A 15,313-nucleotide genomic window follows, 5' to 3' on the forward strand; every position below is an offset into this window, starting at 1 on the left:
ATGGCAAGAAGCTGGATGGCCTCTCAGAGCCCAGAGTAGCCCCGACAGTGACCAGCAAGGAAATGGACATCAGTTCGACAGCTGCAAGAACCAGAATTCTGCCCACAATCAGAATGAGCCTGGATTCTGCCCCACACCCTTGCAAAAGAAAGGCAGATGCTTTTTTTATTTTATTTATTTTTTATTTTTGGCTGCGTTGGGTCTTTGTTGCTGTGCGCGGGCTTTCTGTAATTGCGGCGAGCGGGGGCTACTCTTGGTTGTGGTGCGCGGGCTCCTCACTGCGGTGGCTTCTCGTTGTGGAGCACGGGCTCTAGGTGTGCAGGCTTCAGTAGTTGTGGCATGCAGGATCAGTAGTTATGGCTCTTGGGCTCCAGAGCACAGGCTCAGTAGTTGTGGCACACGGGCTTAGTTGCTCCACGGCATGTGGGATCTTCCCGGACCAGGGCTCGAACCCGTGTCCTCTGCATTGGCAGGCGGATTCTTAACCACTGCGCCACCAGGGAAGCCCCTGGCAGATGCTTTGATTTCAGCCTTGTAAGGCCCTGAGCAGAGAAACCACCCACACAGGGCCCGGACGTCTGACCTACAGACCTGTGAGCTACTGAATGGATGCAGAGAGGAGCCAGGCTGTGACAGGTCCTCCCCCTGCACTTGGGCCTGGGCCCCCTGCCTCAGGGAGCACACCTGAGGGCTGGCTCTCACCTGGGAGGGGCCCAGTCCAGACAGCCCAGGCTCCCTCAGCGAGCCCCCGGGCTCCACAGAAGCAAGAGTTGGGCAGCCTGTGGCCATGCCAGTTCAGCTACGTACACAGCTCTTCTTGACTTTTCTCTGTAAACTGAGGTGCTCTACTTGTTGGCCTCCTGACCAGGGAAAACTGTCATAGAAAGCCGAGAGCATCCCCCATCCCACCCCCACACCCAGAACTCCTCAGCAAGGTCTTAATGCCTGTCCTTCACAGGCGGGGTAGCTCAGGACAGGCTGGAGGCTTTGTGAGGAAAACTGGACTACTGCAGGCCTGGTGTGCCTGGCGGCATCAGTGCCCTGGCCCCAAGGGACAGGCCTGGGAAAGCCAGGGCTGGCTTGGGGTGTCCCGCTCTCTGGCTGGGTGAAGCCTTGCCCTGCCTTCAGTGGCCTGGGGGTCCAGCCTCCTGGATTTAGAGAAACCCTTTCTGACTTGTGTTTCCTGAAGGTGAGGCGTTCCGCAGTGAAAGGGGGGCTGATTTTCTTGGATCCTTAATGTCCCCATGCCCAGGTTCACAGCTGGGTGGTCCCTGCCTGCCTTTGTGAGCCTGAGCCAGAACCCTGGCCTCTGACTCCTTCCTTGCCTCAGGTGTCCTCACTGGGCCCACCGTGGCGGCTGCTCTCCTTCCCCTGCGCACCCCCTACCCTGACCCTGCTCTTTATTGGTGGGGGTCACTGAGTCCATGTTACCCCTTAGTCTTTGCAGTGAGGATGAAAAGACTGCCTTTCACATCGCCCAGGTGCTAGAAGCTTCTTTCTGCCCTCAGTGTGTCCTCTTCCTCCACTGTCCCTGTCAGGAGGGAGGCAGGAAGCTCCCATTTACTGAGGGTGCACAGTGTGCCAGACCTCTGCTGGCCAATGACCCACATGGCTGGGGACTCAGGACAGGGAAGGAAGGACTCTTGCTCTGCTGAGCCAGTGTGGTGAGGCCAAGGTCGCTGTGAGCAGATGGCCTGGGCTTTATTACATGGGGTGGGTTGCCAGCTTCCCGCCCTCCAGCCCCACCCCACTGCAGGCTATGTGGGCCGCTCCTGGGGCTGGTATGCAGGGCTGGCCTGGCCCCGGCTTGGTGACAGTCTCCTTCTCAGCCTGGCCAAGGCCCGGATGGGGTTCTGGGCACAGTTGGTCGAGTGGGTCACATCCTCTAGGGAGGACTTGCTGGGTCGACTGCAGGGCTGCTGAGGCGGGGAGGCCTGGGGCTGGCCCTGTGGGGTCCTGCCCGCACTGGCCGTCCTGCTGCCAGGTGAGTGCTGCCTGCCCAGGGGCCTGAGGGAGGATCAGACGGCAAGATCCCCTGTGAGCGAGGGGGACCACCCCAGCCCCACATGCCCCACCTCTGACAAAGCCTCACTCACCCTGGAGATGCTCTCTGGGCCTGGGCTGGGGGCGCTGCTCTGTGGATTCCCTTGCTGGGAGGGGCCCAGAGCTGGTCCTGTGGGATCAGCTGCAAAGAAAACCAAGCTCAGAAAGGCCCAGGATCCCCTCTGCAGCGAACAGAGAGGGTGTCATAGAGGAGGCGGGAGGGCCTGAACCTGTTGCCATGGCCCCTTCCTCTGAGGGGCAGAGTTTGGAAAGCCTTCCAGGACCTGTCCTTAGCCGTGGTAAGGGTGGGAAGGTTTGCTTTCTCATAAGGCTCCTGGTGCACTTGAAATAAAGGTTCAAAGGGCTAGAGGGGGGATTTGGAGCTGGAAGGCACGGTAACATCCTCATGCCTTCCTGAATCGTGGCAGATGGTTCACAAAAGCACAGCTTAAAGCCACCTGAGAGCCCCATGTGCAATGAGCTGGGCTGATGGCAGAGTCCCTGGGGGAAGCTGAAGACCTCTGCTGGGTTGGGGGCCTCTTTCAAGTCCCCAAGGGCCGGCCCCTTTCAGGTGGGGGAGCCATGCTGCCCACCTTGAGGGCCCCCTGCTGGGCCACCTCCCGGATCTTAGACAGCATGGATCGCAGCCGCCTGTTCTCCTCCTGTAGGACCCGGATACGGATGTCGTTGGCCTGCACCTGCCTCTCCATGTCGTCCGTGACGTTGCCAGAGCCTGTGGAGACCCACTTTCTGGCACCCCACCCCATCAGGTCTGCCTCTTGTGCCCAACGAGACAGGACCTCAGAGGGCAGACACGCCAGCCGGTACATGCCTAGGGTCCCCTGCCGGTGGCCCTGCAGGTGGGTGGGGTCAGCATACTGGACCTCCCACCTCATCTTTTTTCTCCTGAGGCCTTGTTCCCCCCCTTCCCCTGCACTCCCTACTCCCCTGCCTGCTGGGAGGTGACCAAAGCCTTGCAGAATTTGAGAGCTGAGGGGGACCTGGAGCTCACCAAAAATTTAGCACATAGGTAAGAAAGTGAAGCTCTTCCAAGGCCACCTGTTTCCGGAGGGCCTGGGAGACAGTGACTCGTTCAAAGCCACAGCCGGCTCTTGGATATGAGTCTCAGGAATTCAGCAAGGATGTTCTTTCCCACTGCTGGGGGGACAGATGCTCCCCCTGACTCTGAACCCAGGCAAGGTGCTGCCTGCTCTGGTTATCAGTTTCCTGGTTTGTCACAAGCGGCTGCTACCTGCCTCGCGGGGCGGTTGACAGGGTAACACAAGGGCCCAGCACTCACAAGTGATGACTTATCATGACAAGCTAGATTGCAGTGGATCATCCCAACAGCTCTGCACGGGGATTCACCCCAGAGCTTCAGGGGACTGGAGGGGTTGGGATGAGAACCCAGGCCGCCGGGCAGTCAGTCTTCCACTGAGATGGGTCCCTAGCACTCCCATGGACACTGGACAGTTGGGGCTGTTTCCCTGGAGCTGGCCCCATGGTGTAGTTTGGGGAGATGCCAGGACAGGGGACATGGAAGCTGAGCAAGGACTGGCCTGTGACGTGGTAAAGAGCACAGGCTACACAGCCAGACCTGGGTCTGGATTTGGCTGGGTGACCCTGAGCAGTCAGCTCCCCACTGGGCCTCTGTGTCCCCATCCACACAGAGCAGTGGGTAACACGCAGAGCACCTGTGGGGGGGGGCTCTGCCACCCTTGCTGTGGACCCATGTCCTGCCCTGATGAGCCCTCAGCTGCCCACCCCCAGCCCCGGCGTGCCCTCTGCACCAACCCCGGGCCCCTACTTTGGATCTGGGCTTCCACAGGCCTGTGCAGGTCCGGAAAGGCCACCAGCAGCCTCTCCCGCTCCCTCAACTCCACGAGCTCACGTTCTCGCTCCGAGATGGTCAGCTGCAGATCCGCTGTTGCCTGCTCCAGGCCTTGCTTCTCTCGCTGCAGGCTCTGCAGCAGCTCCTGGGGCAGGGGAGGCTCAGAGCTGAGGACCGGCTCCCAGCCCGCTGGGGACACCCCATCACCTCCACTCCCCAGGCACGGGGCAGGCCCGCAGGTGCTTAGCTGGCTGCAGGTTCCTCCAGAGAAAGGGAAGTACCGCCCCTGCCCCCTCGCCCTGCCTGCTCACACCTGCTGGGCCCGGAGCTGGCACTGCCCCTGCTCCCTCTCGCTCTGCACGTGCTGCAGTTGCTTCTCCACGTGGACCCGCTGGGCCTCGGCCTCAGCCAAACTGCCCCTCAGCTCCTCACGCTCCTGGTCCAGGGTGTCCAGCTGCTGTAGCAGGGCTCGCTGTTTGGCCTGCAGGGACTGAGCCGGGATGGGCAGGAGGGAGGCCATGAGGCCCATGGGGCCAGGCCCAGACACGCAGGACAAAGGAGGCAGCTGTATCCAAGCCCACCCCATTGTGCTACATCTGTCTGTGCACATGTGTGCAGTAGAAGGGGTGGAGGGAAGAAGGGAGCAGACCCCAACCCTGGCAAGGCCAGGACCCCCAAGCTTGGAGACCTCGCCCCCACTTCTTTCCAGTCACAGTCGCCACTCAGGAATTCTCCTTAGGTCTCCAGTGTCTCCCCCCTGTCAGTGGGGAGCCCTTTCTCTCCCCTTCGTTGCAGGAGACCAGGCGCTGACCTCACCTCCTGGTGGCGGACCATGCTATCGACACGGACCTTCTCCTTGTCCAGCTCTGTGCTGGCCCAGCGGATCTGCTGGCTGGCTCCGTCCAGCCGCCCTGCCAGCAGCTGCACCTGCTCTTCCAGCTGCTGCACCTGCCTCTCAGCCTCCGCCCTGTGCTGAGCCTCCTCTTGCAGCTCCTGGGCCTTCGTCTCTGCAGGATTGAGCGGGCAGGGGAGGGGGTAGAGCGGGGGAGCCCTGGGGAGTTCCTGCACTGCCTCTGACCCAGGACAAGACCTGGGACGGGGGGCAGTGGTCACAGCACATCTCTGGGCCTCAGTGTCCTCAGCCACAAAATGGGGCTCTGAACCCTGCCTGAGGTGGGTTCTGAAAACAGTAGGTACTCTCTGGGTGGGAGGTGGCATCACCCAACAGTGTGGCCTCTCAGACCCAGCTTCCTCTGTGGTTCCCTTTAGCTTTGCCCCCAAAGCCAAGGAGACAGAGGGTGCTGGTCCAGCCACCGAGCACATGGCACACAGTACAGGGCTCCATGGCAGGGCTCCTCACCCACGGCCCGCGTAGACTCCCGCTGCTGCTTCAGCTCCCCCTCCAGGGTGGACACCTTTGTCTTGAGGTCACTTGTTTCTATGGCAGCCGAGAGAGAGGCCCTTCAGAGGCTCCCTTGGGCCTGGCTGGCAGCCTTAACGCCCAGTGCACCCCACAGCATGGTGGCAGCCCTAGCCAGGGTGGAGGAGTGCCTGGGCTTGTGGGAGGAGTTCTGGGGAGGTGCCAGGAGGCCTGGGTCCCTGTCCACTCTGCTTCCTGTCGGCTGGCTGACTCTCTGGGCTTCAGTGTCCTCCATGGGGGTGACTTGCCCAACTCCCTCAGGCCTCACAACTTCAGCAGGAGCTGGCCCACTGTGAGTGCAATAGCTGCGTCTCTGCCTGACGGCTTCTACTGAAGCCAAAGAGGGGCCTCAGCTGGCTGGAGCTACCTGGGGGATGAACTTCCCAGGAGTCCCCTTTGGTGACCGACAGGAGTGAGTGTATGAATCCGCCGCTCCCTCACCCCTCTCGTGGGACGACTCGGACTTCTACACAGGCTCCTGCGTTCCCCAGTGGGATTAAGCTCCAGTTGCCCACAGTGTAACCGGCTTGATGAGCACACCCCTTTTCCCCTGCCTCCCCTTCCCTGCGTCTGCTGCCCACTGCCAGTCCAGGTTTCTTCCACACCGACTCCCAGCACCCACAGCCCCGTTGCGGGGTCTGCTCCCGGGGGAGCCCATGCTCAGGCTGTGGCAGAGCCTGGCACTGAGGGTCCGGCCTCAGGCACAGACCTGCGAGCAGCTGCCGCCTGTCGCGCTCCCACTGGGCCAGGCGCTGCTCGGCCTCGTCCGCCTGCCGCCGCTGTGCCCCCTGCTCCTGCTGCAGGGCCTGCTCCAGCTCGCCCACCTGCTTCCTCAGTCTGTCCTTCTGCCCCTTAGCCTCCTCCAGCTGGGCCCTGAGGGGCCCCACAAGCTGAGTGAGGGCCCCCATGTGCTTGCTGAGGCGTGCCAGGTCTTTGCTCTGCTCGGCCGCCCAGTGGCCCACGGTGGTGGCCGGCAGCGGCCTGAGCCCCATGCTGTCCTGCACGAGATGCTGGAACTGGCCTAAGGATGAGGGCAAGTTCTGGCTCTGACACAGGCTGATGACCATCTTGCCCACCTCCTGCAGGCTGCCCTGGACGCTGGTGCATGCATCACAGGGCACCAGGGCTGTCTCCATGGTCTGGGAGTGGACACTCCTGGTGTTTTCGGCCATCCTGGCTAGACACTGCAGGGAGACGCTGACAGGGAGTCTGTCCAGCTCTTGGCAGGTCTGGGGCAAGCCTGGCATTGGTGAGGTGGGCTTGATGAGCTTGGCAGTCACAAATTCAGGGCTCCTGGCTGGCTCGCCCTTGGCTGTGGGCTTGGAGGTGGGGGTCTCCCCTTGGTTTGCCCTTTTCTGTAGTCAGGAAGAGAAAGGGAAAGCAGGTGAGGGAGATGGGCCCTGGAGGTGACCAGCTCTCTGGGGATTTCTCTGACAGCAGCCACTCCTGATGCTCAGACCTTCAGATGATATCTGATACCAAGGTGAGTGAGAGAGCATGCCTTCTCCTTTCTGCTGCCTCAGCTTACCAAGCCCAGGCTCCATGCTGTTACATGCATGGCACTGGGAGGGTAATACAGTGACAGACACAGCTGCCGGGTACTGGGCCCTTGCTTAGTGGACTTGTCTGCTCTTGTGTTGCTGAAGCCACTGTCAGTTTCAGTTTCCTTCCCATTATGGTGACAGTGGTCCTGCCCACCAGGTGGTTGTGAGGGTTACGGAATAACCCATAACAAATGGGGTCGATACAAACACCATTCCCCAACAATGCCCTGGGAGGTAGGGACTGTTATCACCCCCACTGCACAGATGAACAAACTGAGGTTCAGACTAGGTAGGATTTTTCCAAAGCCCCACAGTGTAAACTGCAGAACCAGATGGCCCACACATGACCCCCAAGGCCTGCATTGTGAACTGCCAAGCTGCATGGGCCTTGAGTGGGGGCTCCAGAGTGGAGCCAGCGACAGATGCGGTGCACATGTGGTGTGCGAGGAGCCTGGGGCAGGTGGACTGATGTGAGGGTGACTGCAGTTGGGGAAGCGGGTGGCTGACCCACCTGGGGGGCCACCTGCCGAATGAGCATGACCAGCCTCAGCAGGCTGTTCCAGAAGCGCCGCACCGTGAGCCCCACGGACATGCAGGGCCTGGCAGCCCTGGCGGGGGGCACCGTCTGCTCCACGCTGAGGTTCTCCAAGTAGCTCGCGCAGCTCTGAAGCAGCAGCAGGAGCCTGTGGGCAGAAATGGCAAGGTTGGCTGGGGCAGAGCCCAGCACCAGTGTGCCCTCACACCACACGACCGGCAGCCTCCCGCTCTGGGAACCAGCCCGGGCGTCAGGGACTCGGAGCGTCTCAGAATACACTCTGCCTGACCCAAGAGCCACTTCTTCCAGGAAGCACTCCCTGAAGGCTAAGCTTGGGGCCCCTTCGGGGCCTCCTGGGTGGCAGCACTTCTGCCTGGTTGCTCCCCACTGGACTAGGAGGCTCTGGGAGGCTGGGCCTTGCCTTGGTTGTGTTCAGAGTCCTCAGAAAGTGCTGGGTAAGTGGCTGCCTTCCACCGTGTGGCTCAGAGCCTTCACCTTGCAGAGGACCCAGCTGAGACCCCCAAAGCGGAGGAGGCTGCGCACGGCCTCAGGGTGAGTGTGCAGGGCAGTGTGCCCTGCGGTTTCCTGATTCTAGTTGGGGGTGGGGGTTCTCCTGTGGGATGAGCTGCTTCTGCCACAATGGAGACTGGAGTGAGAGAGCCAGGTCCCTATCCTATCCTGAGTCAGGGGCTAATTGTAAGGAAAAGGGGTGTTGGGAAGAGAAGTAGGTATTTGCATGGGAATCAGGCTGTTTTAAAAGAAGAGATACTGTGTTTAGAAAACATATGGGCAGATAAGTGACCTCAACTTGTTGCAGGTGCAGGAGGGTCATCCCAAACCAACTGTGCCCTTGGGCAGAGAGGGCCTGGGGGAGGGTTGCTGACCGCTCCAGGCCATACCCCTCTCTAGGCCAAGGTGTTCTCCTCTGTGAATGGGGACAATGAATGAGCAGCACTGGAGGGTGGAGAGTGACCTGGACAGACGGGCCAGGCGAGGGGTGGGAAGGCGGGTCAGCTCCAGCTTTCTAGAAGGCGGATGGGTGAACTGGGCCCTGACGGGCTCAGCCAGCACAGGGACGAGTAGGCGGGGCACTCCTAGCAGAGGGCACAGCAAGGAAGGAAGGTGTGTTCTGGGCTCACACATGTTCAGCCCCCTACAGGGTCCAGGTAGTGCTTTCACACCGTCGGCTCCTCCAGGCCTCTGAGTGGTTACCCTGGCTTCTAATTGTCTCCAGGCAGGTCATCCCCAAACTGCTGGGGTCCCTGCCTGTCTGGCCCCCGTGACTTCATTAGCATGCAGGGTTTGGAGCACATGGAGCCTGGGCTGTGGTCCCCAGGGAGTGGAGGCTGACGACCATGCTAATGTGAAAGACAGTGTAGAAGTGGTGGGGCTGCAGGGGAATCCACTGGCCTCCTTCCCAGCAGGGCCAGGATTTGGAAAAGCACATCCCGTGTCTGGCCCTGTGACACATGGAAGGGACAGGAAAAACAGCCTGGGATGGAAAGTCTGAGCAGCATCTGTAGTGTCCTCGACACACAGAAACCTTAAGGAAGCAGCTGGCGGTGGCTGGAGAAGTAGCCGTCAGAGCTGTGGTGTCACAGAGACCAACAGGGTGGCCAGCAACTCCCTGAAGGTGGACTATAAGACACACGGCACAGGGGCTTCCCTGGTGGCGCAGTGGTTGAGAGTCCGCCTGCCAATGCAGGGGATGCGGGTTCGTGCCCCGGTCCGGGAAGATCCCACATGCCGTGGAGCGGCTGGGCCCGTGAGCCATGGCTGCTGAGCCTGCGTGTCCGGAGCCTGTGCTCCGCAGCGGGAGAGGCCGCAACAGTGAGAGGCCCGCATACTGCAAAAAAAAAAAAAAAAAAAAAAAGACACAGCACAGCGCGACACAGGTGAGATCTCTATGAGGGCCCTGAACCAAGCTGGCCCCCGACAGCATTCAGTCAAAGGTGATTGTTGTCATCAATGTCATCACCCCGCCAGAAGCGGATCCTGTGGCTGCTACTGGTTTATGGGGTGGGTGCCAGCATCTTGAGATGACCAGGTTTGGTCCAGGCTCTCACCTGTCGATGACCAGCTCCAGCAGCACAGCGTGGGACAGCTGCGTGAACTCGGGGTCACCTGGCACGTGGTCGTAGTGCTCTAGCAGGGCCACCATGTCCAGGTCACAGGCCATGCGGTCAGGGAACTTCCAGGAGGGGAAGTGCACGGGCCCGGCACGCAAGAACACGTCCACGATGGTGCCCTGAAGGTCGGTGAGGTCCCTGCGCAGGCTGTCCATGCAGGCCTGGCTGCCCAGCAGGTGTGCCATCCTTGTGGCTCCTGAGGTGGACAGAGAGGATCCCCGTTAGCCAGAGCCACGTGGCTGCTGCTGGAGGAAGCTTCTGAAAACCCCAGAAAACCTGCTGAAATCCAACCTCGACCCTGGGGAGAAGTCGGTTCCCTGGCCCCTTTGGGACCTGCTTGTGGGTGACCTCACCAGCCTCTCTCTCATCCACCCTACCCCACACCCACACTACTGATTTCCTCGGTCCACAAGTCCCTCTGAGGACCTGTGTGTGCCTGGCCCCTGCTAAGTGCTGGGTGGATACAGCTGTGTATGAGGTTGTACTTGCTGTCCTTCCCTCCCTGAGCAAAGCACTGGACCGGCTACTGACAACAAAAAGACAGTTGTAGCTACAGTATGACGGGGAGCACTGAGCCACCCCTGGCCACTCTCGTCTCCTGCCTGGACTGCAGCAGCAGTTCCAGCTGGGCCACAGGCCTGCCCACTGGAATCTGATCCACTTCTGCTATGGAGACCTGGGCCAAGCCTATCTGACCACATCACACTGGCCAACAACCCCTCAGGACTCACTTTGGCCCTTGGGAGAAAGGCTACCTCCAGGCACACCCCTCCCCTTGTCCTCTCTCATCACCTCCCCTCCCCTCCCCTCTCCTCCACTCCACATACCATCAGCTACAAGCAGCAGCTCCTGTGCAGGCACTCGTTTCTGAATCCATGCCCATCTGTCTCTTCCATCTGAGTCATGCTTCCCCCATCCAGTTCCCATCACCTGCCTAACTCCTCTCATCCTTCAGGGTTCCCGTACATCACCTCCTCCAGGAAGCCTTCCCTGAGCACCCTCCAGGCTGGCTTAGATACTCCCTCTGGGCTTTCCCCATCTTGGCCCTGATTGCTCTCTGCAGGAACGGCCTCTGCTCTCTAGGACAGGTCCTCACCGCACCTCAGTCACTGTGGTATCCCCAGTATGGCAGCCTGGGGCCTGGCCTATTGCAGATGCTCACTGACAAATGAACGACTAGTAATTGAACGGAGAAAAGAAAAAGAATCCACAAAGAAAATTTAAAATACCTTGACTTTGGGAGGAAAACAAGTCCTGAAGTGTAAGAGAGGAACACCTGAAAATTTGTATGGATAGCTATCCTAATCATTCTAGTGACGGGGGTCCATTATATGTTGATACAGGGGTCCCAGTCCTGCCCCTTTCTGGCTGTGTGGTCATGGGCAAGTCACCGCACCCCTCTGAGCTCCAGCTGTCTCACTTGTAAGATGGGGACACCATCCCCCATCAGGCCAGGTGGTATCTGCAAGTAACGTGCTTGGTCCAGGACTTCCCTGGTGGTGCAGTGGTTAAGAATCCACCTGACAATGCAGGGGACACAGGTTGGTTCCCTGGTCTGGGAAGATCCCACATGCTGCGCAGCAAAAAAGCCCGTGTGCCACAACTACTGAGCCTGCACTCTAGAGCCCGTGAGCCACAACTACTGAGCCCTCGTGCCACAACTACTGAAGCCCATGCGCCGCAACAAGAGAAGCCACCACAATGAGAAGCCCGCGCACCACAACGAAGAGTAGCCCCTGCTCACCACAACTAGAGAAAGCCCGCAGGCAGCAATGAAGACCCAACACAGCAAAAAACAAAAAAAAATAAAAAAGTGCTCGGTCCAGGGCAAGGCACCAGTAAAAGTTCTGCAGCCATAGTAACTATTATTACTGTGATTACTATTACTAGCAGTAACAACAGCAAAGACCATCCTTGTCTGGAGCTGCTGTCTACCTTCCATATTTCCTTTTCTCCCCTGCGGCCCGCACAGATTGCTTCCCTTCCATCTTTGCCGTGTGTGGACATCTGAAGACAGTGATTTGGATGAACCATCCCTGGCCCTTGACTCAGAAGGTCTGGCCCCTCCCGTGGCTCTTTGCAGGCCTCTGACAGCAGGTGTCAGAGCCAGCAGCCCTGTGGATGCTGAGCCCTGGTCCCTCCCCACCCTGCAGTGGGGGCCCCTTGTCCTTTGTGGTTTTCTCAGCAGCAGAAAGTTCCTTGCACCAAAGCCCCACCCTGCAGTAGGGGCTGCTTGGGCAGGATTTAGGCCCTCAGGAAGTCCAGGCCTGGCAGGGAAACCTCTCTTCCTCCAACCTGTTTCCATCTCCCAACCTTCCTCATTGCAGAAAATGGCACCCTCACTGGAAGCACCTGGGCACTTCCTCGAATCCCTTTCCTTTATCCCCACATCCAGGCACCCAGTGCTGCTAGCTCCACATCCCACCCACTCTGAGAACCCGCCACCTCTGTCCATCAACACTGCTCCACACCCCCCACCTCCCCCAGACCACTGCCCCAGCCTTCCTGAGGGTCGCCCTCTCCCCTCCCCAGCACCTCCTCGCACCTCGGCGTCTCACCCCCGTAGAATATGCTTCCTCCCCATACTCTGTCTAAATAAGATGCCTCCCTCAGATCCCCGGGCTGGTGAGGTCCCCTGTTACACATTCTCAAAGCAGCCTGTGCTTTTCCCTCCCAGTACACACCACAGTGGCATGGAATCATTGAGTCATTATTTGCAGTTGGGAATCTGTCTCCCTGCAAGCACGTAGACCATTTTTTAGTTCACTGCGGTATGACCTGGCCACCTGGGCTGGGACCCGAGGGCCTGCCTGTGCCCACAGGTGCAGGGAAACCCAGAGGCCCCAGGGTGGTTCCTGAGGGCAAGCCAGCCTCTCCGGCCTCCCAGAGGACTGGGCCCTGTCCTCACCTCTGCACAGGTGCCTGTCCGTGGAGCTGGATGTCTGAGTGCCCCCAGCTCTTGGACTTGCCTGCGGGCTTTCGGGCTCAGGGTCAGAAGCTCAGCCAGGTGCCTGGCTTCCCATGTCCAGCTCTGCAGTCCCTGGGACTGGATGTAGGGAGAGTGAGGGAGTGGGCACTCAGGGAGGGCTTCCTGGGAGTGGGGGGCAGGGAGGAGGCTGTCCCAGAAGAAGGGGGTTGTTTCAGGCTGGAGGATGGGGCGAGGGAAAGGGCAGGTGGGGTTGCCAGCCTTGAGCCTGAGCACCGCTGGCTCTGACTAGAGGACCTACTGTCAGCCACTTTCCAAATCCACCTTCTTTATTTATTTATTTTTATTTTTTGGCTGCACCACGCGGCACGTGGGATCTTAGTTCCCTGACCAGGGATTGAACTCGCGCCCCCTGCATTGGAAGCGCAGAGTCCTAACCACTAGACCCCCAGGGAAGTCCCCAAGTCCACCTCCTTTAAACAGATGAGGAAACTGAGGCTTTGGGAAGTTAGGGGGCTAGCCTAAGATCACTCAGGGAGCTGAGACTCTTGAGTCCTACATCTTCAGGCCATACTACTTCAGGCCAGCACTGGACAAAAGAAATATAATGCAAGCCATGTATGGGTTTTAAAATTTTATACTTGCCACATTAAAAAAACTAAAAAGAAAGAGGTAAATTAATTTTAATAACATATTACTTAACTTAATACACCCAAAATATCTCTTCAATGTTAAATCAATATAAAATATTAAGTCTATTTTTTTGCATTAAGTCTCAAAATCCAATGTCTATTTGACACTTATAGCACATCCCAATTTGGACCAGCCACCATTTTCATATACAGCACCACATGGGCTGGTGGCTATTATATTGGACAGTGCAGGGGTAGGGGGTCAGATCCTGTGTTCATTAAGCAGATGGTGACTGAGTATCTTCTACATGTTGGGCATTGTGTCAGGGATAGGGACAGAGCAGGGCACACAGAGCACTGTCCCCCAGGAAGCACCATCTATGTCTGAGGGTCTCTGCAGGGGGCAAGTCTTGGTGTGTCAGCTCTACAGTTCCACCCACAGGTGGGGTGATGAGTCCCCACAATACACACACACACACACACACAGGTCCACTTCCCACATACAAATGTTGCCTCAGTGATGGCCTCTCATAAGATATTGCCACCCATGAGGTGTTATGTCCCCAAAGAATGAGGCAGAAACAAACAGAAAAACCGACTGAAACATTCTGAAACACAACATTGAAAAACATCCGAGGTTACCCTACGTTGTTTCTTCTGAACAGTGGGGATTTGCAGATACAAGCCTGTTTTGAGAAACACGTGTGTGTGTGTGTGTGTGTGTGTGTCAAGTGAAGGAACATTTGACACAGGCTTTCTCTGTAATTCCTGGGTCCTGAGTAGAACCCTCTCCCTGAAGCTGCCAGCCCCGCACTGTTCCTGAGATCACACAAGTGCTGGCACTAATTGAGCCACCACTACCCTGGTGTGGGAGCAGCAGGTAACTCTGCCTCTCCTCAGGCCCCTCAGCCCAAGGTGGACTTTTAACTCGCAGAGAAGTGAAGGAGCCTTTCCTGCACTCCCGTTTAACATTCGAGTCCTTTCCCTCTCTTCTCCCGCTTCTCTCTCGAGACCGCTGGGACCCTACCCCTCAGGTAAAGATTATGCCTCCCTCCTGGCCAGTGCACCCATGGAAACACTTTAGAAAGTCTAAAACCATCTAAATGGCAGTGTCAGTCTCTGACTCAGGAGTGCTAATTGCCTGGATCCCTGGGGACACTGAAGGAATCCAGTGAAGACAAAGGAGTAAGTAACTGCACTAACAGAGAAGAATGGGCTGGGTTTGGATTCTCCCTCCACCATGTGAACTGAGGATGTGAACCTCTCTGTCCTCACCTGTAAGTAAGTTGCTATATGAAATAAATGATGGAATGCATGTAGTGTTTGGCACATGGTCTGGTTCATGGTACGTGTTCAATAAATCCTAACTATCATTATAATTCAACAATAATAATAAGAATGACATAAACCAGCTATGGTGTGTATGTGAGGAAGAGAGACGGGGAGGAGACTTGGGAGGGCATCTTTTCCTATCCCCCCTCCCCCACCCCCCATTTCACAGGTGAAGAAATTGAAGTCCAGGCCAGGGTTCAGGAGTTGGGAGAGAGGGGAAAGGGAGGAGAGGATCTCAGGAGGTGAAGCGAAAAGGGCGGGATTCGAGGTGTGCTGCGGAGCGGGAAAGTGGTCCGCAGGGACCAACCTGCGGGCGTGAGGGGTGGAGCCTAAAGAGGAAGCCTTGATTTGAGTTGGTCTACGGGGTTTGAGGGGGGGACTATGAAAGCCAGGGGTGGAACTGGAAAAGGCAGGCCCGTGGGAAAAGGGACCCGTGGGAATTAGGGATTGAGATTTGGGAAGGGGGTCTGAAAGAGGTGGGCCTGAAAGCAAAAGAGGGGGCTGGGGGAATAGGGAGGCGGGGCTTTGGCCAAAGTGGGAGGCCAATGGGAGAGAGCGGGGGCCTTGGAAGGCGGGGGTCGGAGAGAGAGAGGAATCTTCTGGTGGAGTAAAGGGTAGGGGGGCCGGGGCCGTGGGGTGCGTGCGAGGGCGTCGGCGGGAGATGTAAAACGTCTCACCAGTCTCCGGCGTCGCAGCCTCAGCCACTGTGTCTGGTCGGCTCATGAAACTGCCCCTAGGCGCGCCTGCCGCTCCTGGGATCCCCGGCAAAACGCATCCCGGCTCCCCGACCGCTGCCACGGCAACGGCGTCTATCGAGAGGGAGGGGCGGGAATTTACGTCACGGAGAAGGGGCGGCCCCGGAAGTGCGTCAGCCTCGCCCCCCTCGGCGACGACTCGCTCGGCCGCCGCCATCTTGCGAGC

At 58.4% G+C, this 15,313-nt stretch overlaps 1 protein-coding gene across 3 annotated transcripts; it reads right to left on the reverse strand.

Annotated features, from left to right (window-relative positions):
• Positions 1–193: 193 nt before the first annotated feature.
• On the reverse strand, positions 194–15,304 carry CCDC157 (coiled-coil domain containing 157). Of its 3 annotated transcripts, none has more exons than XM_067700266.1 (11): positions 15,070–15,304; positions 9,440–9,698; positions 7,350–7,521; positions 6,004–6,649; positions 5,235–5,312; positions 4,724–4,881; positions 4,188–4,364; positions 3,851–4,019; positions 2,637–2,776; positions 2,097–2,185; positions 194–2,007 (listed from the first exon to the last, which is right to left on the reverse strand). In XM_067700266.1, the coding sequence occupies exons 1-11, from the start codon at positions 15,302–15,304 to the stop codon at positions 1,758–1,760; spliced, it is 2,373 nt and encodes a 790-aa protein (XP_067556367.1). In that variant the 3' UTR covers positions 194–1,757. The 3 variants fall into 3 exon arrangements, with proteins under 3 accessions (XP_067556367.1, XP_067556368.1, XP_067556366.1); XM_067700267.1 differs by having other exon boundaries at positions 194–1,531; positions 4,691–4,881; XM_067700265.1 differs by having other exon boundaries at positions 4,691–4,881.
• Positions 15,305–15,313: the final 9 nt, after the last annotated feature.

This window comes from Pseudorca crassidens, chromosome 12 (genome assembly GCF_039906515.1).
Source record: "Pseudorca crassidens isolate mPseCra1 chromosome 12, mPseCra1.hap1, whole genome shotgun sequence".
Lineage (NCBI taxonomy): Eukaryota > Metazoa > Chordata > Mammalia > Artiodactyla > Delphinidae > Pseudorca > Pseudorca crassidens.

Excerpts from the sequence above, each read along its gene's own strand:
- CCDC157 (XM_067700265.1), bottom strand. The coding sequence starts at position 15,304 with ATGGCGGCGGCCGAGCGAGTCGTCGCCGAGGGGGGCGAGGCTGACGCA. Across the intron at positions 2,777-3,850 it reads TGTGGAAGCCCAGATCCAAA|GCTCTGGCAACGTCACGGAC; the intron begins GTAGGGGCCCGG and ends GGGTCTCCACAG. Across the intron at positions 2,186-2,636 it reads CCCAGCAGGGGGCCCTCAAG|CTGATCCCACAGGACCAGCT; the intron begins GTGGGCAGCATG and ends TTTTCTTTGCAG.